Source organism: Camelina sativa, chromosome 11, assembly GCF_030686135.1.
Source record: "Camelina sativa cultivar CO46 ecotype springtype chromosome 11, ASM3068613v1".
Taxonomy (NCBI): Eukaryota; Viridiplantae; Streptophyta; class Magnoliopsida; order Brassicales; family Brassicaceae; genus Camelina; species Camelina sativa.
Genome location: NC_141890.1, coordinates 4,297,351 through 4,321,558, shown reverse-complemented (window position 1 = coordinate 4,321,558; position 24,208 = coordinate 4,297,351). Strand labels below are relative to the sequence as shown.

At 35.0% G+C, this 24,208-nt stretch overlaps 4 protein-coding genes across 5 annotated transcripts; 2 read left to right on the top strand and 2 right to left on the bottom strand.

Annotated features, from left to right (window-relative positions):
* Positions 1-1,385: 1,385 nt before the first annotated feature.
* LOC104727627 (CHD3-type chromatin-remodeling factor CHR7-like) lies at positions 1,386-9,189 on the top strand. The gene is made up of 31 exons (XM_087472271.1): positions 1,386-1,485; positions 1,711-1,842; positions 1,926-2,080; positions 2,236-2,409; positions 2,534-2,748; positions 2,877-2,972; positions 3,059-3,195; positions 3,291-3,446; positions 3,563-3,670; positions 3,829-3,879; positions 3,984-4,083; positions 4,197-4,345; positions 4,467-4,564; positions 4,675-4,813; positions 5,082-5,251; positions 5,506-5,572; positions 5,681-5,803; positions 5,949-6,061; positions 6,184-6,256; positions 6,390-6,587; positions 6,732-6,864; positions 6,991-7,107; positions 7,239-7,341; positions 7,469-7,543; positions 7,671-7,735; positions 7,826-7,926; positions 8,126-8,253; positions 8,357-8,561; positions 8,651-8,759; positions 8,841-8,914; positions 9,004-9,189. Exons 1-31 carry the CDS (start codon positions 1,429-1,431, stop codon positions 9,073-9,075), a joined length of 3,693 nt encoding a protein of 1,230 aa, XP_087328397.1. The 5' UTR covers positions 1,386-1,428; the 3' UTR covers positions 9,076-9,189.
* Positions 9,190-12,584: 3,395 nt separating this feature from the next.
* On the top strand, positions 12,585-15,180 carry LOC104721643 (brassinosteroid-related acyltransferase 1-like). The gene is made up of 3 exons (XM_010439678.3): positions 12,585-13,150; positions 13,706-14,152; positions 14,491-15,180. Exons 1-3 carry the CDS (start codon positions 12,710-12,712, stop codon positions 15,022-15,024), a joined length of 1,422 nt encoding a protein of 473 aa, XP_010437980.1. The 5' UTR covers positions 12,585-12,709; the 3' UTR covers positions 15,025-15,180.
* A 170-nt stretch (positions 15,181-15,350) lies between these two features.
* Positions 15,351-18,466, bottom strand: LOC104721642 (two-component response regulator ARR10). The gene is made up of 6 exons (XM_019231684.2): positions 18,015-18,466; positions 17,200-17,352; positions 16,749-17,093; positions 16,593-16,669; positions 15,673-16,494; positions 15,351-15,590 (listed from the first exon to the last, which is right to left on the bottom strand). Exons 1-6 carry the CDS (start codon positions 18,145-18,147, stop codon positions 15,543-15,545), a joined length of 1,578 nt encoding a protein of 525 aa, XP_019087229.1. The 5' UTR covers positions 18,148-18,466; the 3' UTR covers positions 15,351-15,542.
* A 2,560-nt stretch (positions 18,467-21,026) lies between these two features.
* On the bottom strand, positions 21,027-22,357 carry LOC147933622 (uncharacterized protein At2g39795, mitochondrial-like). 2 transcript variants are annotated; one of them, XM_087473867.1, is made up of 3 exons: positions 22,052-22,357; positions 21,492-21,820; positions 21,027-21,375 (listed from the first exon to the last, which is right to left on the bottom strand). In XM_087473867.1, the coding sequence occupies exons 1-3, from the start codon at positions 22,265-22,267 to the stop codon at positions 21,216-21,218; spliced, it is 705 nt and encodes a 234-aa protein (XP_087329993.1). In that variant the 5' UTR covers positions 22,268-22,357; the 3' UTR covers positions 21,027-21,215. The 2 variants fall into 2 exon arrangements, with proteins under 2 accessions (XP_087329993.1, XP_087329992.1); XM_087473866.1 differs by having other exon boundaries at positions 21,492-21,838; positions 22,052-22,347.
* Positions 22,358-24,208: the final 1,851 nt, after the last annotated feature.

Here is a 24,208-nt window from a genome sequence, read left to right as displayed (position 1 = left end):
ACAAATGTTAAGTTTTTTGTGACTTTTTGATAAGAATCGTAATCTAATGAAATTTTAATTACAACACCTGTCACACATTCAGCGTTACCACACCACTATAATCTAATAATTGCGTTCAACAACAATTGTTTCACTTAATTTGCCAAATCACCTCTTAATATATGAAATCTATCAACTAAACAAAATACTACTCCCTCTGTCCCACAAAGATTGATGTTTTGGGATACTTTTTTGTCCCACAAAGATTGATATTTTGTAAACTTCAAGAAGTAATCGTTAAAAATATTTAAAATTTTGAATTGTTATTGATTTATATTTTCTCTCTCTACCAAAAAGTAATTATAAATTAATTTACAAATAAAAACTAAAAATTTTCTTAATATGTGTGAAAGTGTCAAAACATCAATTTATGTGAGACAGAAGAAGTATATATTATCTGTGTTTAAAGTATTAGCACACTAAACTAAAAAAACCTTCATCCTACTGGTTTTAAAGCAAATCATTAGATGGATAGTGATTTGCTTGTGACCAATAGGATGAAGTTTTTTTTACTTACTGTTCTAATACTTTAAATCTGGACTGCATGCATCAACTCTCTACTTCCCTTTACTTTATATAACATTTTCATACTTTCCATTTTGCATGTCTTCACTTGAAACAAATACCAGATTTATTAGTATTCAAACAAATCTCTTTAGATACTCACCATATAAAATCCATCGAACCAATTTATTTGTGGTCAACCATTTAGACAAAAAATCATAAATTTCATTCTTATTTTTTTTTCTTTCCAAAAGATGTAGATCTTATTAAATTTACATAAATATACATCTAGAATAGAGTTTTATGTTTGACCAATAACAAGGAAAATTAATAAACACATTAATATTTTTTTTTGGTTTACAGATTCGGTATGTGATTATTTTCGTTTTTTTATCTTAAATGGTTCGGTACAAGCTTTTCTTTAAACCGCAGAATCTTAATGGTTTAAGTTCCTTTTCCATTCACATAAAATCCTCAATTTCTCACCACTAAAAAAAAAATCTTGCATTTGCTGCATTTCATACGCTCCTCCGTCAGTCTTAGATTTACTGAGAAGATTTCTCCGACAACAAAACCCAATAATCCTAACGTCAATCTCTTCTTATCCACTATTGTTTCTCTTTACTCTTTTTTCATTGAACACAATCTAGAAAAATGGATAGTTTTCGCTTTTGAAATTCTAGGTAAACAACGATGTGACATAATCGATGTGGTTTTTTCATAGCTTGGCTATAGTTTTGTTTCTTTTTCACTCTTTAAGCTAGGTGATTTTTTACGTTTGTCCAAAAATTTATGAATTGTTTTGGTGGTTTTGTTTTCTAGAGAATGGTCACCTCGAGTGAGAGAAAACTACGTGTTAGATCAGGCCCTAAACCGAACTACACCATGGACGATATGGACGAAGATGGCTTCGAAGACTATGATGAACGAAAAAGCATAGAGGTATTAGTCTTTGTCTAATTGTGCAAATATTATATATCTTATGTCTCCTGTATTAAACCTATAATTATTTTATCCATTTTATAAGGTTTGTCGTCTTGGCGAGATTGATGTGTTTTTTTTCATAGCTTGGCTATAGTTTTGTTTCTTTTTCACTCTTTAAGCTAGGTGATTGTTACCTTTGTCTTGTGAATTTACTGACCGAATTGTTTTGGTGTTTTCTTCTAGAGAGAAATGGTCACCTCAAGTGAGAGAAAACTACGTGTTAGATCAGGCCCTAAACCGATCTACACCATGGACGATATGGACGAAGACAGCTTGGAAGACAATGATGAATATTTTGAACGGAAAAGCGAAGAGGTTAGTCTTTGTTTAATTGTGAAAATATTATATATTTTATTTCTCCTGTTAGAAATCTATAATTATTTTATCCATTTTATAAGGTTTGTCGTCTTGGCGAGATTGATAAATTTTTGAACCGTGAATTTCTTCCTATGGCATCTAACGATCCGGATTCTGAAAATGGGGAACCGAGCCAAGTTCCTGTGAAACAATATCTTGTGAAGTGGAAACGGTTATCGTACTTACACTGCTCTTGGTAAATCCATTGCTTTGCGGATATCATGTTTATTATGTTTGAGAAGACGTTAATTATTATGTTTTTGGTGTTTTTTGTTGTTGTCTGGTCATCTTATCTGATAACAAGTGACATATATTATTAATGTTTATTTTCCTTTTAATTTCCAATCACAGGGTGACCGAGCAGGAATTCGAGAAGGCTTACAAGTCACATCCTCGTCAAAAATTAAAGGCAAGGGTGAACAAATTTAACGCTGTGATGGACTCTACCAGCAGTCACAACGGAGGTGATGAGTTTATTGCCATTCATCCTGAGTGGACAACTGTTGACCGGATTCTTGCTTGCCGGTTAAGTGATTGAAACCTTTTCCTTTGTTTTTTTTTGTTCATGTGTTCATCATATTTCTCGTATTTTTCACTATATAAAAATGTGACACTTGGTTGTTTTATTTCTTGCTTGATGATGATGCAGGGAAGAAGATGATGGGAAGGAGTATCTGGTGAAGTTCAAAGGACTTAATTATGACGAAACTTACTGGGAAGCTGAATCAGACATCTCAGCATTCCAAAACGAAATTCAAAAGTTTGAGGATATAAACTCTGGCACTCGTAGAGATAAATATGTCGAAAACGAGAGAGATCAAACGGAATTCAAAGATTTCGATCATACTCCTGAATTCCTCAAAGGTATTGAGACTACGTACTCTCTTGAACTATATATTCTTATACAAGTTTATGTAGTTATATCATTGTTCCTCTTGTTTGGTATCTTTTATTTAGAATTTTGTGATTTATTTTATCTTTTGTTTTTGAAGGCACACTGTATAAGTACCAGCTCGAAGGGCTTAATTTCTTGAGGTATTCATGGTCCAAGGGAACCCATGTAATCCTTGCGGATGAAATGGGGCTAGGTATGAATTCTTCAAGAAAACATTTTGCTAATTTTTATCATTTTGTGTAGAATAAGATTAGTATTAATTAATATGTGGTGCTACAGGGAAAACAATACAGGGTATTGCCTTCTTGGCTACTCTGTTCGAGGAAAACCAAGCTCCTCATCTGGTTGTTGCTCCCCTCTCAACCCTCCGTAACTGGGAGAGGGAATTTACCACATGGACTCCACAGCTCAATGTGGTATGTACGCTGTTTCGGTTTTGTAACACACCATGCATGTAATATGGTATATATTAGTTGTTTGTTACTTAATGTTTTTTACTTTTACGATGTAGGTTATGTACACTGGGACTTCCGAAGCACGTCGTGTCATAAGGGAACATGAGTTCTACTTAGGGAATAATATTATTAAGTTTGATGTCCTCCTCACTTCGTATGAGATGATTAACGGCGACACAGCATTTATGAAACCAATCAAGTGGAACTGCATGGTATATTATCTGAATGATATAATCTAATTCTTTATGTCTTTCTTTTACTATATCTTATATTTTGCTAATTACAATATATATATATATATATATATATATATTTTTCCCCTTGTTAGATTGTTGATGAAGGCCATCGTTTGAAAAATATGAATTCAAAGTTGTTCTATTCATTGAAGCAGTATACGAGTAAGCATCGCGTTCTGCTGACCGGAACACCACTTCAGGTTCGTTAATTTGTTGACTTTGGTTCTTTGAATTTCCCAATGAAAAATCTTTTTAATTATATCCAACATTATAAGTTATGATCTCTTAAAATATAAAGTCGGAACACATAGTATAAAATCTTTTGTATCACTACTGATTAGATTTGGTGTTTTTTCAGAACAACTTGGATGAACTTTTCTTTCTCATGCATTTTCTTGATGAGACGAAGGTATTACCCAAAAGATGACACATACCAATATAAGTATATCCACTAAAATAGCTATTAATTGGCATAGCTTGCTTTATTAACTATTTTCCTTTTCATGCTTGCAGTTTGGGAGTTTAGAGGAGTTTCAAAAAGATTATAAATATATAAATCAAGAGGAGCACATTTCAAAACTCCACCAAATGTTGGCACCGCATCTGCTTAGAAGTAATAACCAAAAACTTTTTTTTTATAAGTTGCAGGCGAAATCTCTCAGGAAGGAATAGCCAGCTATACAATAATGTTAACCATGGTGAATATTGCTTTTACTGTTATTCCAGGGTTAAAGAAAGACGTGTTAAAGGAGGATGAGCTGCCCTCTAAGAAGGAGCTTATTTTGCGTGTTGATCTGAGCAGCCAGCAAAAACATTTGTACAAAGCTGTTCTTACGCGTAATTATCAAATCTTGGCAAAGAAAGGAGGTGGTAAAGTAAGTTTTGTTGATATATATGATTGTGCTTATGCAGATGTATACATATGATCATTTTGGTTTAGGAACCTTTTCGACTGTATTTGGTAGGATATAACTCGTGTTGGTTCAAATGTTTCAGGTAGCTAACGTGCTAATGGAATTACGAAAAGTTTGCTCTCATCCATATCTGCTAGACGGCGTCGAGCCAACTTTTGTAAACGCTGATGAAGATTTTAAGTAACATTTCATCGATCGATCACAAATCTTGACGGATTGATTTCTTTTTCAGTATTTTGTGGAGTCTTTGTGCTGACTTTTGCGTGATTTTTTTTTTAACTGTGCTAAAGACAACTCCTAGAAGCTTCCGGAAAATTGCAACTTTTGGACAAAATGATGGTCAAACTCAAAGAGCAGGGGCATCGAGTGCTCATATACTCCCAATTCCAACGCACTCTAGACCTTTTTCAGGATTACTGCAGTTATAAGGTAGTCTGATTTGCTATACTTATGTGCATGTCGACCTATATTGACTATTTAATTTGACTTGTTCAGTTAGTGTTGTTGCTAACTTGCTATGCAAATCTTGCGATATAATTAATCCTTTCCTTCCACGTAAAAAGTTACTTGTTATATCTTAAAACGCAAGGAACAATAACATAGTGATTACCAGATATTACTTGGCTCTATAACTTTTTTTTTAATATTTTGCTTATATGCATATTTTGTGCCCTAACAGTTTCTTTCTACTTTCCAGAATTGGTCTTATGAACGGATCGATGGAAAGGTCGATGGTGCTGAGAGACAAGTACGCATAGATCGTTTCAATGCAGAAAACTCTAATCGGTTCTGTTTTTTGCTCTCTACAAGAGCTGGGGGAATAGGAATAAACCTTGCGACAGCTGATACAGTCATCATTTATGACAGGTTTGAGTTCCAATATCTGCAGTTAGATCAATTGTTTTCTTTTTTTAAGCAAGTTGAATGCATTAATCTAGATGACAAAAAATAGAATGCATTAGTCACATGTTCATTAAAGCTTGTTGGAATTTTGTTTGAAAAATAACATGGTTTTTTTGGATCTTCTAAGTTACAACGGTAAAAATATACTATTGTAAAGGCATATATGATGGTTGTGAATTGTGATGTATTTACTGACTGTTTTTAATTGGTTTTTGTAGCGATTGGAATCCCCACGTGGATATTCAAGCTATGGCAAGAGCGCATCGCCTTGGTCAGACCAGTAAAGTAAACTCTTTTATTATCACGTCAATATATAAATGTGGGATCAATTTGCAATTAATTCATTCTTTTCTTTATCACGATTGATTGAGTCTATATTGTCTTCTTCTGTAGGTGATTGTATACCGTCTTGTACATCGACACACTGTGGAGGAAAAAATTATCCAGATAGCTAAAAAGAAGATGCTTCTACAGCATCTGGTGGTAGGAAAACTTAAACAACCCCAGCTCACTCAAGTATGTTTATTTTTATTTTTTTTGTTTATTACCAAATAGATTTGTTCTCTTATTTAAGAATCAGTTCCATATTTATTTACATGATTATTGATTCTAATTATTGTAAGATTTTAATCATTGTTTTATTTTCATGACTCAAATTTAGGATGAGCTTGACGAGATAGTCAAGCACGGCTCCAAGGAACTATTCAGTGAAAAACATGATGATGAGGCGGAAAACTCTGGCAAAATTCATTATGATGATGCTGCTATCGACAAGTATTATTCTTTTTTTCTTTTTTTTTTTCACTTTCCAACTGATTCAACTATAATAGTTCAAAGACAGCATCGTTAGTTGCATGGAATATACATGATTTATCCCCACTCTCTTTCTTCTGCAGGTTGCTTGACCGTGAGTGTATAGTTGCTGAAGAGGGTGATGAAGAGGAGAATGATTTCTTAAAGGCTTTCAAGGTTATCTTTGCTTCTCTTCTTTCTATTTTTCTGCAATTAAGTAATTGACACATTAATTCAGTGGAATTAATTCCAAATATAATATCTAATGTATACAAACTTTTGGTATATTTTTTTCATGTATATTAATTAGGTGGCCAATTATGAGTATATTGATGAAAATGAGGTTGCGGCTGCAGCAGTAGAGGAGGCACAAGCTATAGAAAACAAGTCTTCAGCAAAAACTGCTGATAGTAGAAGTCATTGGGAAGAGCTTTTAAAAGACAAACATGAAGTGCACCAAGCTGAGGAGCTCAGTGGTCTTGGAAAGAGGAAAAGAAAGTGCAAACAGGTATACTCTTCTTGATCCAACATGGTCATGCTGTAATTGCTTTGTTCTTATATAATTAATAACTGACGATGTACGTACATTGATTTCATAGTATCTTTTAGGAAATGTGTCTTTAATTTTTCCTCTTTTTGCTAATTTTCTTAGGTGAAATATGTTGAAGAAGATGATGATGAGTTTTCTGGTTCAGAAGTGAGCTCCGATGAGAGGGAGGAAGCAGTTGAAGTAGCTCCACAGAAAACCCCGAGGGTTAGAAGGCCTTACAGAAAAAGGGCTCGCGGTACTATACTTTTTATTATTATTATAATTATTATATTTCCAAATACATCGATCACTGCTATGACATCAGTGCATGGATACAAAGGTTGCCAAGTTAAGTAATTTTTTCAATCTTTTTTGCTGTAAGATAACTCGGAGCCAATACCTTTGATGGAAGTGAGCTCCGATGAGAGGGAGGAAGCAGTTGAAGTAGCTCCACAGAGAACTCCGAGGGGTAGAAGGCCTTACAGAAAAAGGGCTCGTGGTACTATACTTTTTCTTATTATTATAATTATTATATTTCCAAATATATCGATCACAGATCTATGACATCAGTGCATAAATACAAAGGTTGCCAAGTTAAGTAATTTTTTCAAATCGTTTTTTGCTTGTAAGTTAACTCGGAGCCAATACCTTTGATGGAAGGCGAAGAAACCTCTTTGTGGGTGCTGGGTTTTAACGAGATTGAAAGGAAAGCCTTTTTAGATACGTTTAAGAGGTATATCTTCTTTCTAATAAGGTCTTCTAGACAACAACAAAAAAAAAAGATTGTTTGTCTGAATTGTGAATTGGTGTCTCTCAAAGTATCATCGTATCAGAAGTGTCTCAAAACAACTTTTGTATAGGTATGGAGCTGGAAACTTTGATTGGAAGGAGTATGGTCATCCCTTAAGGCGGAAGACCTATGACGAGATTAATACGTACGTATTGACTTAAGCCATTTCTGATCTTCCCTTTCAGCTGCTTTACAAAAACTTATCATTTCTTTGCGGAAACCAATTGTTTATCATTAACGACTTGTTAAATTAATTTTTGTTTCTGTCTCAGGTATGGGGTACACTTCTTGAAAAACATTGCTGAAAACTCCAACAATGATTCTCCAACTTTTTCAGGTAATTTATCACTTATCCTAGTAATCTGTCTTTGTTGGTATTTTTAGATATTTACATTATATTGCTTTTCTTTGTTATCCTTTCTTTAAGTTATTACTGCAATGATCTATGCAGACGGTGTTCCCAAAGGTGACATAGTTAGTGCGGAGCTGCTAATCAGCATGACTTTAATGATGCTAGTAAAGGAGAAGGTAAGCCTGCCTACCATTGTTCCAGTGTCGATAGAATTTAAACAGTAAGTTAGTACTAGTAACTGAGGTCATAGCTGTATCTAGAACCAAAGCTTGAGAAGATCCAATGCATCTAGCTTCCCTAGTTTCTTGCTTGATGAAAATTAGTTTGGTCCGCTCCTGTTTGTTTGACATCGCTTCTCAATGTTTGATGTGACAGTGTCAATTTATGGATGACCATCCGACAGGACCTGTTTTCCCTGACCACATTGTCAAAATGTTCTGTTTGAGAAGAGGACCACTTTCTGATGAACAACATGACAGAATTATTATTCGTGCTGTTCATAAGTAAGATAACCTTTCAAAGAGGATCCTTACTTAAAAAAAAAAAAAAAATTATTTTGTTTGCTGATCATATGCTGTTTCTCTTCTTGAAAATTGATAAATATAGGCATGGATTGGAGGGATGGGTGACCATTATAGATGACAAAGAGTTAGAGGTCGAAGAGATTGCCTGCAAAGAACGGGGTTTCCCTTTCCCTTTTGTAACTTCGTGTGGTAGAGGGAAGAGAAACTCATATCAAACCCACATACTTGCTCAGCTTGTAGAAGAACGATTTACGAAACTGGAGAAGGCGATGAAATATGAGTACGCAGTACGTAATGTCTTGTGTGCCGTAATATTATTCTTTTGTCTTAACATGTTACTTCTACATTGTTCATCACTACTGATCTTTGGTTGCAGGAAAAAATACTTGCTAGACAAGCAGAAGCTGAAACAAAGGTGATGAATACAGTGGGAACGAGCTCTGTAGCTGCAGACAAAGAAATACTTCAGACTGAGCCCATAAGTTGTACGTTTCTACTTTCTACAGTTACAAATGGATATTAATCTTCATATTTTGATCCTCACTGGGAAGCTTTTAATCTTGCAGTTATAGAAGATACTTCTGCATTTGCCGTTGACAACAAGCAAGGCAGGGTTGAAGAGGCTCAACATTACAAGGAGGTAATATGAAACACATTTCTCTTTTCGCGGATAGTTACGACATGGACCAACATATTTACTTATCTCTCTCCCTTTCCGCACATTTTCAGAGTGTTAATGAGAACATAAGGGAGAAGGGCTCGACATCCTGGAGTAACTACATTGTGTTGGATGATGATTGATTCATACATCGAAAATTATTGTTACTTCTTTCGTTATTGTTTGGGAGTTGGCTGAATTTTTTACTTTTCTCAATTTAGCAGAGATCGATGGGCTAAATTAAGTTACATTTTATTGAATTTATTTGGAACAATCTAATATAACTGGCAACAATCTATTTTATTTGGAATTATTAATTGCTATTAGTTCTTGAGTTGCAGACATTAATTATAGTTTCTTAGGTATAACCGTACGTATAAGCGTATAATAGCGTACACGAACCAGAATAGAACCAAACCCACACTGTATAGTTTTAAACTTTTAGTAAAAAAGTTTCAATTTTTATTATGAACTAGAATATTACCAAACTGAAGTTGTTACCATACTAAGCCAAAACAATATTATGACTTATCGTGTCTTTTCATTGGATAAGAATATAGTTTAACTAGATTGAAACTACACTTCTCTTGATCAACTATGCACACACAACTTGAAATAACTCCAAACACCAGCTTATAAACAAGTTTTTGCCACTAATCTCTTTGTTAATGCCAATTTTAATCCTTGCATGTCTTTTGCTTTGAAAAAAAAAAATCATATATATTTGATGATCATATACATTACTAGAGCTCTCCCAAAGGAATGTCACTAGAGCTCGGAGATATTACCAAACTGAAACATATGTTACCAAACTGATGATCATATACATTACTAGAAACAAAGTAAAAAAAAAAATCATATATCTTCTTTAAGTGAACCAAAGGAATGTCACTAGAGCTCTCCCAAAGCCACACACATATGTTAGTTATGTAAACTAATGATTTCTCTGATCTAGATTTACGAGGAGAGAACATTCATTCCCTAACCTAACCATATCAATTAGATTGGATTTGATCGCATTTATTCTAGTCTCCGCTAAATATAGTAAATACAACCATTATTGTTAGGATAGTGTATAAATCAAATAAAGAAACAAAGTAGTAATGTATATAGAAATGGGAAATACAAAAAGAGAAAAAGAGAGGAGCCGCTGAAAACAGGGAAAATGGTGGGAAAGAGGAGACAAAAGAGAAGCCTTTAAATCCCACGCTTACTCCAACTCCCAAACATATACCAACTTCTCCACTCTAGCTTTTCCACTTTTCCACTTTTTATACGTATTCTCAATATCTTATTAGTTATTACATACTGTAATATACATACTACTACACGTATCAAAACTGTTTCCAACTGTTTTTTTGCCAAGGTAGATTTAAAACTATTCTACAGTTAAGCCCGATTAACGCAGAATAATTTTAAACCAGCGACAGCTAATTGGAACTAATTTTCAGTATTAATAAAAGAGAACAAAAACAGATTTTCAAACGAAGGTTCTTTTAGGGGGGGGGGGGGGGGTTAAATAATCTAAAATATACAGCTGAGTAGATATATGTATTGAAGTTTAGCTTCATGAACTTTAAGTATAAGACTTGAGTATCTCATATACAGCTGCATATATGCATGCATACATTACATGTGTTATATACAATATACACCGAATTAGGGACAAGCCAGGCTGTGATGCTCCTAGATCCTAGCTAATCCAAGCTTCCTTCTTACGAATGACAACTTTTATTTAGTTTTTCTTTATGTGGCCGAATAATCGAAGATAATACTAGTAAATAATGAGAGGCGGCAATTATTATGATTAGTATCTTTCTCCTCAAATTGCTAGGTACGTTTGGTCTGTTGGTAACCAGATTGTACTTCCGTGTTAAAATGGTACTTTACTAACTTAAAAAATGGTGTACTAACTAACTAAGGGTCGCCCTAATTAGTTCTTCGTACGTGAATTTATCTGCTAATTAATTATAAACGTGAACCAGCCTGAAACGTGAAGACTAGAAAAATTAAAAACGGAAGGTTATTCTTTTTCTTTTCTCAACGGAAGGTTATTATTTGGTTTGTGTTTTGGCGCTTGCAGTAATATATATTTTATTTACACTAAAACTGTGTCTATATCAAAGATTGAAAGATGTGAATAAAAAGGTAAATTTAAACCTGTACTATTTCGAAAATGTAAATTCTTACCCAAATAACATATTTGTGTGTTTTTCAACCTAAACCCTTACATAATTCAAATTTACTATCTAGACTTCGAATCGTTACCCATATTCATACATTGACTCATACAACAACGTTAGTCAACCGTTAAATGTTTTGATCAATTTGTCACTTAAGTGATGATGTGTCAAGGTCGTTAGGCTCGGAACCTTAAAACGACGTCGTTTGCAGTGAAAGGTTAAAACAACGTGTTTTGAATTGGGAGAAAGATCTTAATTGCAAACGACGTCGTTCGCAATGAAAAGTTAAAACGACGTGTTTTGAATTGGGGGAAAGATCTTAATTGAAAACAACGTCGTTTTAAGGTTTCGAGCCCAAGAACCTTGACATATCATCGCTTACGTGTCAAATTGATCAAAACATTTAACGGTTGACTAACGCTGTTTGAGTCAATTTAGGAATATGGGTAACGATTCAAAGTCTAGGTGGTAAATTTGAATTATGTAAGAGTTTAGGTAGAAAAAACACGAATCTATTGTTTGGGTAGGAATTTACACTTTTGAAATAGTACGGGTTGAAATTTACCCTTATGTATACCAGCACACACACAAAAATGTGAACTGCTTTCATAATTGTGTGTGTATTTTTTTCTAAACGTAAACGCATAAATTGTGTTGTAACAACACGGGGCTATAACGACGACAACATAGTTGCTTTTTTTCTTTTTGGGTAAAAACTTAGTTGCTTTTTATCTGCAACGATAGTGTATGTTTGACCTTTTTGTAATAAGTTCCGTTTCATGATAAAGTCTCTTGGGGAAGATAGCATTCCCGTGATGGGGGTTGTAGGGTTTGTATGATTGTGTACAGTCTTTTCAATTCACCTAACCCTATTGTCTATTGACCATTGTGCAAGTGCAAGACAGATCATACTACTCTTCTAACATATATATTTACTAATTTACATGTCATTAATTAGCAACCAATTTACACCACATTAATTAGCAACCAACATACTGTATGTTATTACTAGACTTTCGAAACTAATATAGATTAATGATGAATTATGTTTTCTTCGTAAAAATCTGTCATAAGTACGTTTGAGGTGAAAAAAAAAACAGAAAACGTAATTAATGAACAAAATAAGAATTACGAAAATAAAAAGTAAAAACTATTCTTATAAGTATGACCCATTTTTTGTCTCCGGATATTCCAAATAAAATGATATGTGTGTGAACGGTGAACCTAATTTAAAGCCTATGCCAAAGAGTAGGCTTTTGCTTTTGTATCACAATAGCATAAAATATGCAAAACGGAAGAATCTTTACAATCATTTGTATTCGAATTCAAATAACAATATGATAAAATAACCACCAATAGTAAGCCAAGGATAATTAGTGTTGGAACTAATTAATCATTCGTAAGCAAAGAGCACTTCGATGAAATTAGATTATTAATAAAAAATAAAACCCTCAAAACTATCTGAAGAGACACATAGAGTGGCTCCTTGGCATATGATTAAGCTCCTTTAGTTTATCTTCTCGTGTATATATAGGCATTACACATCTTACTTATTACATTCACACACACACACACATTTTACATTCAACTCTACATGCACATGTTAATGGCGACACGTATCGATATAATCCAAAAGCTTAATGTATATCCGAGACATCAAAACCAAGACCAGAAGAAACTAATCACTCTCTCCAATTTGGACCGTCAATGTCCTTTCCTCATGTACTTGGTCTTCTTCTACAAGAACACCACATCTCGTGACTTTGACTCCATCTTCTCCGACCTGAAACTCGGGTTGGAGGAGACTTTGTCTGTGTGGTATCCCGCGGCCGGGAGGCTGGCTTTGGACAAAGGTGGCTACAACCTCAACATCCAGTGTAATGATTGTGGCGCAGTCATAGTGGAGGCGACGGTGCCCGGTGTCAAGTTGTCGGAGCTTGGTGACTTGACTCAGTACAATGAGTTTTATGAGACGTTGGTTTACAAGCCTTCCTTTGATGGTGATTTCTCTGTGATGCCTCTTGTTGTTGCTCAGGTAAGTTTATCGCAAATATACCGTACGTATTTTTTTTCTCAAGAATTGTGAAACATGTTAGTATTCTTTGTCATTATGTGTTTCAATGTTTATATACGTACTTCACTAGATAACTACAGCTTTTCATCGATATGACTCATGCATGGCAGATTAGATATTATAAAACCTATATATAAGCACATATATTAATAAGGGTTTTGAGATTATATTCGAATTAAAACGGACAATCTAAGCAAATATCTACGTCAAAGATAAATAAATTTATATTTTAAAATAAATAGAAAAAACTTTTACTATAAGTACAGTTTTTGGATCGTTTCTTAATTAGTCCATGTGTATCAGTGTATGCTAAGCTAATATATTGTACCAAAAAGTGTAAAACGCCTATATTTCTGTTACAAGTAAGAATCAACGAAACATTAAAAATATAGATTCACCAAGTTCAGAAATATATTAAAGATCATTTATAATCTATTTTTAAAAAAAGATATGAAACGCCTGAGAAACGGGTAGGGGTTTAGTCAATATTTGATAATGTACGTATTATAAATGCAGGTGACAAGATTTGCATGTGGAGGTTACTCAATTGGAATCGGTACAGGCCACTCACTGTTTGATGGAATCTCAGCTTACGACTTTATTCACGCGTGGGCTTTCAACTCTCACATTCATAACAGATCGAATGATAAGATTACTAATAAAAAGGATCATTTGGTCATCAAACCGGTTCATGATCGAGGAAATCTACTGTTTAATCGAGACTATCAGAGCCGCGACGCTCTCCGAGTAACCAGTGCTGCAGCCATTTATCATCTGTACCAGCTGATCAAACAGGCGATCATGAGCCATCAGGAGCAAAACCGTAATTTTGAGTTACCAGACTCTGGTTTTGTGATCAAAACGTTCGACCTTAATGACGAATGGATAGAAAGCATGAAGAAGAAATCACTAGATGGGTTCTTGTGCTCCTCCTTTGAATTTCTTGCTGCTCATTTGTGGAAGGTAAATTAATTCAAGATTTTTTTTTTTTTTTTTTTTTTTTTTACAAATTCTATTATTCACTAAATGTTCTTTTGATCAAGTTGGGCTTGATTGTTTTTTCTAAACCACAATTTAATGTTTTCACCTAATACTGTATGTAAACGCAAACGGAATGAAAGAACTTCAAGTATATATGCTTTAATTTAGGTTTGCGTTTAAAATATTTCAAAACATTTTATGATGAAAAGCATATATATCTTAATAAAAATATATATATTTTAGCCATTACAAGAAACATTAATATTTATTGCTGTAAAGAAAAAAAAACATCAATATTTATCAACCGTATAACTTCGCAGGCAAGAACAAGGGCTTTAGGGTTGAGGAGAGACGCCATGGTATGTTTACAATTCGCGGTGGACATAAGGAAGAGGACGGAGCCATCGCTGCCAGAAGGGTTTTCCGGCAACGCCTACGTGCTTGCCTCGGTGGTTTCGACCACCAGAGAACTACTTGAAGAACTAACGCTCGAGTCAATAGTCAACAAGATCAGAGAAGCCAAGAACTCAATTGACCAAGACTACATCAACTCTTATATAGAAGCACTTGGAGGTGGTGATCAAAGAAATGACGGAAATCTCCCTCCTCTCAAAGAGCTAACCCTAATCTCCGACTGGACAAAAATGCCATTTCACAATGTTGGCTTTGGTAGCGGCGGCGAGCCGGCGGATAACGTGGCACCACTCTGTCCTCCGGTTCCGCAAGTTGCTTATTTCATGAAGAACACTAAAGATGCTAAAGGTGTTACTGTGAGGATCGGTTTGGACCCACGAGATGTTAATGATTTTACAAATCATTTTCTTGATTTTAATATATTAGCTGGTGATAATTAAATTAATTAGTAGTAGTATCTTTGTAAGATGCTTAATTTGTGTTAGTATATAGTTTGATTGATGGCTCCTCTATATGCATGCGTGTGCGCTAAAAGACACTTTATTGTAATTGGGTTATGATGATGTATTAATCTAATGACATCTCTCTGCTTTGTATTTGTCGTTATCACTTTATTTTCGTGATAGGCTTTGTTTCTTTTCTTTTTCCTTTCTTTTTGATAAAAGATTAGTAGGCTTTATTTTTCCTTCCGGCATTACTGGACATTTCCAATGGTCACCAATGTTAAGTGGTTGACACCTAAGTCAAGGTTAGTGGGCACTTTGAATTTATTTATGGATTTGGATCTTACTAAGTTGCTCAGACCAGTGGGCAACAAGAGCTTACAGTATCGTTACAAAGAAGAGAGAAGAGACAGAACCAAAGATAATAATAATTGATTGTGTCTGAATACAAGAGCTAGTAGAACAAAGTTAACAAAGAAAAGAGAAAAAATCAGTTTGGCTCTGTTCCGAGTGAGCTAAACCATCACCCAACCACCTTCCGAGAAATCAGTTGGGCTCTGTTCCTGTTACAATCAATAAAGATTCAGAAATCTCCAAGTGAAATAAAAAAAGGAGCAAAAGTGTAAATGACTTTTATTTTTATACCTGTGTCATTAAGGAATTGACTATATCATCTAAGGAACCAGCATCTGAAGCCATGTGTAAACCTTCCTTTGGATCACAATTTCTAAAAACTTGAGCTTCTGTTGGCATTGGACCCCAGTTATTTGCATGCTGCTGATTCATCTGTAATGGATGAAAAAAGTCTGTTTGTGCAGCATTCGAGGATCCAAAATCCGTGTTTCTGCAGAAAGATGTCGAACTGGTATCCATGTTTGGGTTTATTAGTGGAGTGGCTGAGTCGCAGAAGGCGGTCCATTCCAAGGAGTCAGGTTTTGAATGAACATTACTCTGTGGCATGTTGGTTGACAATACAGTGTTTGACCAATGTTCTAGACGCTGCTTGTTGTTGCTGGTCTCAAAGTGAGGTGAAAACCCCGGGTTCAACGATGGCGATGATGACTGCGGGTGACCATCGAGAAGTAAGAGATTATTAGGAGCAACCATTAGAGAGTTCTGTTGTGAGTCAAAGCTTTGAAAAGCCTTGTTGATCTGAAGCTCTTCTAGTGGCGGAAGTGGCAACCCTTGAAGTATGTTACCTCCATCATTGTGGTTACGAGGAAACGATGATTGGAACATTCCTCCTGCAAGGGAGTTTACACGACCAAGATTCCTATTTGAAGGGAAATGTCTCATCATTGTGGCTCCACCATGGAACTGACCGGATCCAACAGGTATTGCTCGGTGGTGGTAGAAGCCGCCAAGTCCTTTGTGAGAAGTCATTTGCATCAAATGTGAGTCAATGGCCACCCTGTTAGCTTGTTGATTGGCTTCATCAGACACCTTCTTCAAGGCAACTCGAAATTTCTGAAAACCAAACGACATTTGCAAATGTGTTTAATGGAATCATATTAACAAACTAACAGAACAAAATCAGAAGAAGCGTCATAGTCTCACTATCTCACCTGAAGGTGGCTCGCAACATTCTCTCTTGTGAGTTTGTCAACATTCATAAGATCAAGAATCTTTTTGGGTACAGCTTCTGCATCATCAATACTTTTTAAAATCAGAACATGAAGCTAACTGGAAACTAGAGGGTAGAGAGATTAAGAAACATTTACTCTCAACGCCTAAATGATCAACAGCTGCTAAGAATTTGTTGTGTAGCTCATGCGTCCAAAGAACACGAGGTTTCTTTTGCGCCGTTGGATCATCGTTTTCATTCCCTCTTTCTTCCTCTTCCTCCTCTTCATACTGTTCTTTACGTTTCCTGTTGTTGTTGGCTTTATCAGAGTTTCCTGGACCATTACTCACACTGCTCTTGTTCTTCTTAAGTTTGCTCTTTCTCACCACGTGTTGCCATATGTTCTTGAGCTCCTCAATTCGAACAGGTTTAAGGAGATAATCGCAGGCACCGTGTTTGACTCCTTTCATCACATACTTTGGATCGCTATGTGCAGATAACACTGCAAGAATCAATCATCATGTCAAAGATCAAAACTTTCTCATGGGGACAACTATGAAAAGCTCGATGGAATCAAACAGAACTACAACAAGAGGAAAGCCTCGTACTTATGACAGGTAAGTCCATTTCAAGACCAACGAGCTCAAGTAGCTTGAAACCATCCATGTCTGGCATGTCGACATCACTAATTACGAGATCGAACTTGTTCTTGTTCTCCCTCAACAACTCCAGTGCGGTTTGGGCCTGGTTCGTTGTTGTAACTGCACATTAGAATGTAATTGTAACAATCACCGTCAAAGTCTTAGTTTTTACAGAGCAAGTGACTAATTCTCAAGTTCAACAAACTCAGAAATTTGGAAGTAAGAACCAATCAGTTCTGTGGAGCTATCAAATGTATAACACTTGCCACAAATACTAAGTTTTTTACAGAGCAAGAAACTCATTCTCAAATTCAACGAACTCATTCAAAAGAAGTATGAAGCTTTGAGCTTCGTTGACACATGTGGAGCAATCAAATTCAAATCTGTAACAATTCCCAAAAGTCTTTGAGTTTTTACAGAGCAAGAGACTGTTACAAATTCAAAGAACTCAAAAAGATACCAATGAGCATTGTGACACATGTGAAGCAATACAACCTGAAACATGGATTTTTTAAAGTAAAAATATGCAGAGGTTTTCTTGAAACCCCGTCTTTAAAAACATATAAATCTTAGAGAGGTACCATGTGTTGACAAGAAACGAATCTGAGCTAAATTTTGTAGTTTTTAGTGGACAAACCAAATTTAATTCTAGAAAAGAAAAAAACTTCAGTAGTTCTATCTATCAACCAATCCTAAAAATTAAAAGTAAACATGCAAATAGTGAAGTAACAAGGAGAGAGAGAGAGAGAGAGAGAGAGAGAGAGAGAGAGAAGGAAGCAAACCGTGGTATTGGCAGCGATGGAGCAAAGTCTGGAGAATACGGAGACAAGTCTGGTCATCGTCAACAGCAAGAACTCTCATCCCAACGGGAAACTGGTCCAAGACTTCAATTTCTTGTTCTATAGTCATCGTCATAGATTTGAACTAGAACAACAACAACAACAACAACAACGTTCGGATTCTTTATTACTACTAGATAGAGAGAAAGAGTTTACGGCAGAGTTTAATTTGGAGAAGAAAAATATAAAAGGAGGAGCAATGAAGATGTCAAAAGAGAAAATCTAAAGCCTATATATGGTTTCTTAAAAACTCTCTCTGATTGATCTTTATGGAATTCTCTTCTTTTTTAGAAACATTTCTGGACTTTTTTATTTTATTTTCCATTAGAAAACAAAACATGGAGCGTGATTCTCACGCGCTTTTTTTTTTTTCTGGTTTGGTTTCTTTTGACTGTGGGAATAATATTATTTTTAGTTTAGTGATAATTAATTGAAAAGGAAAACAAGATTGAAGGATTTTTTTAAAATAGATAAAAATGTGAAAGTGTTTATGAAGATGATTCTGTGTATCATGTAATTAAGGTTAAAGATATGTTTTTTGATACTGTACTTAGTAAGTTAGTATACAAGGTAGAATATCGAATTTAGTTATTACCATAATTTCAAACTTTCCTTAATTATATTGCCATGAGGATTGAATTGACAACTAAGTCGAGTTTATCATCAACGGATGTACATTTACCTTAGTTATTTTTTTATTATTGTTATTTTTTTTTTCATTTACCTTGGTTATTAGTGCAAACTATGGTAGTATTATAGTTTTAAAATATGTAAAAGATAAAGAAAAGACAGGCTTTAGGGAGAGAGCATGGTGAAGGGTGGGAAGTGCGAGACTCGCGTGAGCGTGCTTCATGGCTTTTTTTTTCCCCTATCGACTCGTACAGGGTTCAGAAAAGATTTTGGGAAACCAAGTTGTATATATCCCATAATAAACAATCAATCATGGCTAATGCCGATGTTAATCAAACCTTAAGTCATACTCTCTTTTTTTTTTTTTTAACGTCAGCGCCTACCTAAGACAGACTTATATAATGTACTCATCATTACTTGGATAGTAATTACACTCTTCTTACCATATGAGATTTTAGGAAAAATAACGAATAAATACATATTATACGATTTGAGTCACCGGCCAGAGTGTATCGTATGCTCGAATTAAACTTTGAAGTCAACACATGAAATTGCTGTCACAAGAAATAGTAACTTACACTCTCACAGTAACCTATATCTTAACATTAAACCAATACTATTATATAAATATATACTTATGAATATATAAAGATTAAAAAAATTAAAATAATAAAAGAAAAAGTAAAGAATTTCTTGAAGTTGGGTTTCATCCACATCATTAGCCAACAAGCTTGGTGGATGCAAAATAAGATCCCAATGATACTATATCATTTTGTATGATTTCTTGAATTGACCACCAAGCGTGTTCGTTTCTGCGCCTCTCGTTTTCTATAAAATAGTCTACTTCGAATAGAGAATACGTTTTGGTACTTCTTAACCAAAAAAAAAAAAGAAAAAAGTATGCGATTATGTTTTTTCCAAGAATATATCATTTTGTTTCGTTTCCAAATTAGAACAAAAAGTTTCAGAATTCCAGGTTAAGGTTTACAAAAAATTCGCAAGATCTAGGATCTAAATGACTTACGAATCTAGCCTAAATTTTTACGAACCTTTTACAAACCTAAGAAAAAATATTTAGTTTCTGAAGAAAGGCATTTTTAAAAATTTGTCTTGTGACAATTAAAATCTTGATAAACCTAGAATAAAAGAAAACGGATAAAAGTTATACTTTTTAAAAAGAACATCAACACTTCGATGCAATGCATAGGAAAATAAAAGACAACTCTCTCATACAAATCATTATCATTAAGCCATCTAAATAGTTGCAGATGACATTAGAGAGATTAAAGAAATGAGTTTTCTAGAAGATCCATGTTATACACCAAATCTGTAAAGATTCTACTTCTGAATAAGTTATTAGAAATCACTTTGTCATTAGCTACTGTCATTGGCTCATAGTCTCATATATTGTACGCACATGTATAATTATTCACATTTAAATATGAAAAAGAAGATGTCCTAACAGCAACACTTTGGTGTAATGTTTAATTTAAGAAAAATAATTAAAGAGAAAGATGCCCATAAAACTTAATAATAATAAAAAGAAGCAACAAATAACTAATACTAAATGGAGTAGGAAAATCAGATTGAGCATAAGTTGAGGTAATCTTGTCTCCCACAAGGGCTAACCACACCGGTCACTGATATGCTTCTTGTTCGGATGCTTCCTAATCACTTCCTACTCTTATCACTCTTTACTTATTTAGTTTTTTCACATTTAAAAATTAAACAATGATTATTTTACTCGTCAACTCTAGATAGCCAGAACATAACAGTTACTATTCCATATGGATTACGTAGATATACTAAATAACAATCATTATTAAGTAATTATTAACTAACAGTAGCTATGATAGATCGATGGTGATGAATATAATTAGTTCATCATGGACCCTTTGCTCGTGTCATGATCAATATTTGTCATGATCACTTCTAACTTTCTTTCTTTTAGCTCACACACATATTCTGCCAAATCTGAATTTGGATGATGCCGACTCTATAGAGATTACATGTTCAGATAATCAGATTTATCAGTATTTATAACCAGAAGGGGTTGAATTTTTGTTTTTATTAACTACACTAAAATATGTTACGATTTAAGGTATTTCACTATTTCTGCTGGTGTTTACTGTTAAGCTTGATCCCATCATACACAAAGCCTAAGGAATCGTTTTATGGCCAACGTTATAAATTGATTATTTTGAAGACTCATATTACAACATTCTTTCGTGGAGTTATAGTTATACCCTCTCTTCGATCCTATAGAGTTTCAAAAGGTGTAATGCATATAAAATATACAAAACAACTACATCCACCCGATAGATATTGAGCCAATTTTTCTTGTTTATTCATCGAAGGCCCATATTGCACGTACAGTTTCAGACAAGCAGTCGAAGGCAGCACCAATGTTAACATTATGCAACCTATACTCGAAAGTAACTAAAGCCAATAATTTCTACTTCAACTGATAACAGTATAATCAAAAGCAGTCTAAAACGAAGAAAGAATTCGTGTCTATTTTGCGATGAATAAATATAGGTTTCTCAACCACTGAATGAGCTCAATCCTATCCTTATTCATCATATACTCATGCAAGAAGAAACAAAGATCACCATCGATTCCTCTTACTCGCAAAAACTCCCGAATCGCTGTCTGAAAATCATACTTCAAGCTCCTGCAAAGAAACAAAGATCACAAGTTTCAGTAATTGCACTTAAAATACTAGCAATAAATGCTTCAACTCTATACTGTAAGTTATTCAAGGAGACTAAGCAGAGAGGGATTAAGTACACGAAATCTGGTCCCAAGTAAGGTAGACGAGTGATTTTGTTGCGTCTAAGCTTGTAAAGCTTTCGAATTTCGATACGGTTAGGCCAAACAGAGCAAAGGAACTCAATCCCTTCACTTCCATCAATCTTGGAAATGTCGACAAGCAAGCTAATATGGAGACGGAGATCGTGCCCTGAAGCATCTAAACCTGTTCTTGGAACAGTCAAAAACCCATCAAACATAGTTGCTTCCATTTTGATGTTTTCTTCTTCCCCAAACTTCCCTTTCATCACAATACATTGCTCACCGGGACTATCCTCCACAGAGAATGATTTGAATTCAGTCGCTGGCTGCATTACATAGTTTAACTCAAAAAAAAAAACATCAGCATCTCTTCTCTGCCGGATCTTGAACAAAAGTCTAATACTTGATGTACAAATTGAGTCGAAATACAGTGTTGATCATGTCTACCCAGATAACAAATCCGAAATCTAAGACTAGCCTAAACATGATCAGATTGCAAGCTAAAAATCCAAACTTTATAAGGTCTGATAGTGATTTTAAATTAAATAAGATGATACCTGATGTGGAGGAGCATAATCAGATTGATACTGGATCTCGTTTCTTATGATTCGAAGGATGTTTGATCGGAAGGGGGATTTGGCTGTCGAGGTGGTGATGTCTCGTGATTGTGGAGTTGGTAACAAAGATTTACACCGAACCAGGGAAATTAGGGTTTCTGAGGTATGAGATGGAGAAATGCGTGATTTTTGAAGAGTACGGAGGAGAAGAGCCATTGAGGTTTTTTGTGATGTTCGCCGACGTTAGGGTTCTTCGACGGGTTCTCTAATTGGGAAAATTAGATCGAATCGAAAAATTGGCGAGCTTAATTGTGGGCTTTTTTGGGAATGTCCAATAGTCGTATACAAACACTTAATGGGCTTCTATGTTAAAACATTGTTTGACGAGTTTTTTTTTTTTTTTTCATTTTTAATCACGGTTTTAAAATCCAAATCTTGGATACAAACGAAACTTGTTTACCCAATCGTTACTTGAATGGGTGTTTAGTAACCTGTCTGATGATAGTGATGATAGTGACCTGTCTACGCTCCCAAGCAATACAAAATGTCGTGATAGAATACGCTTCACTAAGGATTCAGCGAAGGAAATAACTGCAGTGCATTTGAAAAGTCAGTCACACAGGGCTTTGCCGCCTAGGGTGGAACGCATGGTAGGCTAGGTGGCTCCCCAGGACGACTAGTAGTTGAACACGGACGGGGTTTCGTGGGGAAATCTGGGTCTAACAACAGCAGGAGGGATGTTACAGAACAGCGTGGGAGAATGTAAAGGATTTGTATTTAACATTGGAAGGTGTACGACACCTTTAGCTGAACTGTGGGGGGGGGGGGGGGGGGGGGGGGGGAGGGTGTACTACGGTCTTTGTATTGCTTGGGAGCGTAGAGTGGCTTGTTTGGAGTTGGAGGTAGACTCGCAGTTTGTAGTAGGTTTTCTTACAACAGGGATTAGCGAAGCTCATCCGTTATCCTTCCTTATGTCATGGCTTTTTATTAAAAGACTGGCTAGTCCGCATTTTTCATGTGTATAGAGAAGCTAACCGTCTTGCAAATGGGTTAGCTAACTATCCGATCTCTTTGTCCATTAGTTTCTATTGTTTTGATACTGTCTCACCTGTTGTTAGTTCGCTTTTGAGTGATGATGCGATCGGGTCTGTCCGGCCACGTCAAGTACGATTGTAATCTTTTAATTTCAGTTTAATAAATGCGAGACTAGTTCTCCTATCTTCTACCAAAAAAAAAAAAAAACGAAACTTGTTTAAGACCATAAATGTTAGATGTGGTGGACAAGTTGTTTCGGCTTGGGTATTAGTCGAGCTGCGTAAAGTCAGCTGGTTTGGTTTGGTTCATGCATGCAAATCTTAACATTCCACGATTTGATGCGTGTTTGGATCACTCGAGGTTATTAAAAGAAAAATAAAAAAACATAAGAACCAACAACAGATTTACACAAACAATGAAACAAATAATATAATGTATACTACTTGTATAGTTGTATACAAATAACGTTCTTATGATGAAATAATGTTTTTCTACATACCGCATGACTGGTTTACTCCAAGCACGCAGGACACCGGATCCGATCCGGCTTCATTAGTATATGTTATGTTCATCGCACTATACCCACCACGTAAGTTTTTTCGTTTATTTATACACGCTAAAATTCACCACCAGGGGAAGTCCAAGGAAGGTACGACCAAAGCATATATCGATTAATTTTTTTTTTTTTTTTTTTGGTAAAAATATATCGATTAAATTCATGAATGGTTTTATAATTGAGTTTTAGATTGTCTTCTTACATTGAATTTTTCTCCCAAAAACTAATCTTGGATGACGACGGTCGCGCTATGCACTTCACTAGTGGAACAAGAAAGAATCCATTAACTAATCACTCGAAAGTCATTGCGTGTCAGTCAATCAACACGTGTGTAAGGTTAGAGCAAACGCAGCTTATGCATGGATCTTGCAAGACTAGGATCAACACATCATATAGAGATAATTGAAAATCATATATGAGAAAAAGAGACAATATCTAGTCAGGTGAGAATAAATAAACAAAAATTTCTCAAAATTTGTTTCTTAATGCTCTTTTTATTTAATTTAAATCCTTGCTAATGTCATTAACTTAAATTAAAAGTATACAATGCCTAAACCTTTACTCGT

Coding starts and splice junctions, on each gene's coding strand:
- LOC104727627 (XM_087472271.1), top strand. CDS start 1,429: ATGGACGATATGGACGAAGATGGCTTCGAAGACTATGATGAACGAAAA. Junction 5,252..5,505: donor ACAGTCATCATTTATGACAG/GTTTGAGTTCCA, acceptor TGGTTTTTGTAG/CGATTGGAATCCCCACGTGG. Junction 7,544..7,670: donor ACCTATGACGAGATTAATAC/GTACGTATTGAC, acceptor TTTCTGTCTCAG/GTATGGGGTACACTTCTTGA.
- LOC104721643 (XM_010439678.3), top strand. CDS start 12,710: ATGCACATGTTAATGGCGACACGTATCGATATAATCCAAAAGCTTAAT. Junction 13,151..13,705: donor TGCCTCTTGTTGTTGCTCAG/GTAAGTTTATCG, acceptor TTATAAATGCAG/GTGACAAGATTTGCATGTGG. Junction 14,153..14,490: donor TTGCTGCTCATTTGTGGAAG/GTAAATTAATTC, acceptor ATAACTTCGCAG/GCAAGAACAAGGGCTTTAGG.
- LOC104721642 (XM_019231684.2), bottom strand. CDS start 18,147: ATGACGATGACTATAGAACAAGAAATTGAAGTCTTGGACCAGTTTCCC. Junction 17,094..17,199: donor AATGGACTTACCTGTCATAA/GTACGAGGCTTT, acceptor TGATTCTTGCAG/TGTTATCTGCACATAGCGAT. Junction 15,591..15,672: donor TCAATTCCTTAATGACACAG/GTATAAAAATAA, acceptor TGATTGTAACAG/GAACAGAGCCCAACTGATTT.
- LOC147933622 (XM_087473866.1), bottom strand. CDS start 22,267: ATGGCTCTTCTCCTCCGTACTCTTCAAAAATCACGCATTTCTCCATCT. Junction 21,839..22,051: donor ATTATGCTCCTCCACATCAG/GTATCATCTTAT, acceptor TTTTTTTTTGAG/TTAAACTATGTAATGCAGCC. Junction 21,376..21,491: donor TACTTGGGACCAGATTTCGT/GTACTTAATCCC, acceptor GTTTCTTTGCAG/GAGCTTGAAGTATGATTTTC.